We start from the raw sequence: 1919 nt of genomic DNA, 5'->3' as shown, positions 1-1919 counted from the left end.
ATATGCATCTTGAAGAATATATCATTACCCACCTTTCTCATTCAAAGGGAAATCCTACAATAACAATCACAGACCACATGTTTTAATCAAACTTCACAGAAAAAATATCACAATAACATCTGAAATTTTTGTCACAATAACAACTCAAATTACTAAAATATATTTCTAAACTCGTTTCCCTGAAACGCTGTAGGACTAAGCAAAGTTTCAAAATAATATCAAACTGAAACTCGAGTGAGCTATGTCCACGTTGAGTAGACGAGAAATCGGTAGAATCTTCACGTTCGGGAGGCGACTAATGTGTGGAAACTTCACCTCTTCACGTTGGGGAGGCGAGTAAATTGAACGGTGACTATGACAGACCGCGTGTTTTAATCGAACTTCCCAGAAACAAATTCTCAAAAACATCTCAATTTTTTGTCGCAATAACAACTCATATTCCCAAAATATCTTTCTAAACTCCTTCCGCTGAAACGCTGTAGGACTAAGCAAGGTTTCAAAATAATATCAAAACTGAAACTCGACTGAGCGATGTCCACCTTTGAGTGGGCGAAAAATTGGTAGAATCTTCACGTTGAGGAGGAGAGTAATGTGTGGAAACTTCACCTAAACAAATTTGCGGGATATTTAAAAGCCACGTTTTCAAATTTTCACACACTGGATTGTAAGCTCACGTCATTCGCTTCACTGATTCGGTCCATTTTACACCACCAAATTCGATCCTTCCCAAGCTATAAAGCCAACAACGAGTCCTCAAGGAGATATTCTAAGTATCAATCATTCTTAAGCAACTCGAAAGGAAAGTGCTCTTACAGAATTCATCTTTTCTTAGCACTCATCGATGGCGGCCATGGCTTCAATGATGATGAAAGCACCCGCAGCACTTAACTGCGGGGCAGTCAAAAGGAATAGTCATATCAGTAGATTGCCTAACAGTAGCCTCCAAGTCAAGTGCATGGCTGCAAAGGTTTGCTATTTTGCTGTTGTTCGTTTAGCTATTTTGCTCTTTATTCTTATGAAGCTTTGGCTAATGCGTTTTATTTTGGCACGTGGATCAGGATCCAAAGGAAACGTCTACCAAGGTAAGAAACGCTCTAGATGCCCAATTTATACTTTATTTATATGATGTGCACAATTTATCTGATATAGGAAATATGAAATCCAGGTGAGCACGAAATTTGGCGACCTGTTTGCGTTCTCAGGGCCTGCGCCGGAGATCATCAATGGAAGGGCGGCTATGTTGGGGTTCGTGTCGGCCATTGCAGTGGAGGTGGCCAGCGGAAGAGATTTGCTGTCGCAATTGAATAGTGGAGGACTGTCGTGGTTTGCGTTAACTGCAGGATTAATGACGGTGGGGACACTGGTGCCCCTGTTCAATGGAATATCGAGGGAGAGCACGTCGCAGCCAATATTTTCATCCACAGCAGAAATGTGGAATGGGCGCTTTGCTATGCTCGGCCTCCTCGCATTGGCTTTCACTGAATACGTCAAGGGTGGACCGCTTGTATAAACACCTTAATATCTATTTCTATTCAAGCACAAGCTCCAGTATTGGAAGCTCTCACATGGCATTCCATGTTCCAGTGGAATTTTCTTGTACTGTTTAGAATGTCATACAGTTCAATTATACAAAACCTTGTAAAAAAATTCAATCTTATACTATAAAGAAAGTTTGAGTTCAACGACTAGGGCACTTTACTATTTTTTGAAAGCTTGTTAATCAACAGATTTCTTAGCGTTTAAATACTCTTATACATTTCAAATATGTTCAAAATAATTCAAATCAATGCAAGAATTTAAATATCTGGTGAACTGGAAGATTTCTAATTGGTCTACCAATTTATGTAGATTTTCAGTCTTATCATACATATATTAGTTTTACCCATGCACTAATTCATTAATATTTGTTATTTACCTTC

General features: G+C 39.1%; 1 protein-coding gene across 1 annotated transcript; it reads left to right on the top strand.

Annotated features, from left to right (window-relative positions):
* The first annotated feature begins 499 nt into the window (after nucleotides 1-499).
* Nucleotides 500-1685, top strand: LOC131043805 (early light-induced protein 1, chloroplastic-like). The gene is made up of 3 exons (XM_057977040.2): nucleotides 500-967; nucleotides 1059-1082; nucleotides 1166-1685. The coding sequence occupies exons 1-3, from the start codon at nucleotides 842-844 to the stop codon at nucleotides 1508-1510; spliced, it is 495 nt and encodes a 164-aa protein (XP_057833023.1). The 5' UTR covers nucleotides 500-841; the 3' UTR covers nucleotides 1511-1685.
* Nucleotides 1686-1919: the final 234 nt, after the last annotated feature.

Source organism: Cryptomeria japonica, chromosome 8 (assembly GCF_030272615.1).
Source record: "Cryptomeria japonica chromosome 8, Sugi_1.0, whole genome shotgun sequence".
Classification (NCBI taxonomy): domain Eukaryota; kingdom Viridiplantae; phylum Streptophyta; class Pinopsida; order Cupressales; family Cupressaceae; genus Cryptomeria; species Cryptomeria japonica.
Note: the sequence above shows the minus strand (reverse complement) of the source record. Positions and strands in the feature narration are given on the sequence as shown.

Coding starts and splice junctions, on each gene's coding strand:
- LOC131043805 (XM_057977040.2), top strand. CDS start 842: ATGGCGGCCATGGCTTCAATGATGATGAAAGCACCCGCAGCACTTAAC. Junction 968..1,058: donor TCAAGTGCATGGCTGCAAAG/GTTTGCTATTTT, acceptor CACGTGGATCAG/GATCCAAAGGAAACGTCTAC. Junction 1,083..1,165: donor CAAAGGAAACGTCTACCAAG/GTAAGAAACGCT, acceptor TATGAAATCCAG/GTGAGCACGAAATTTGGCGA.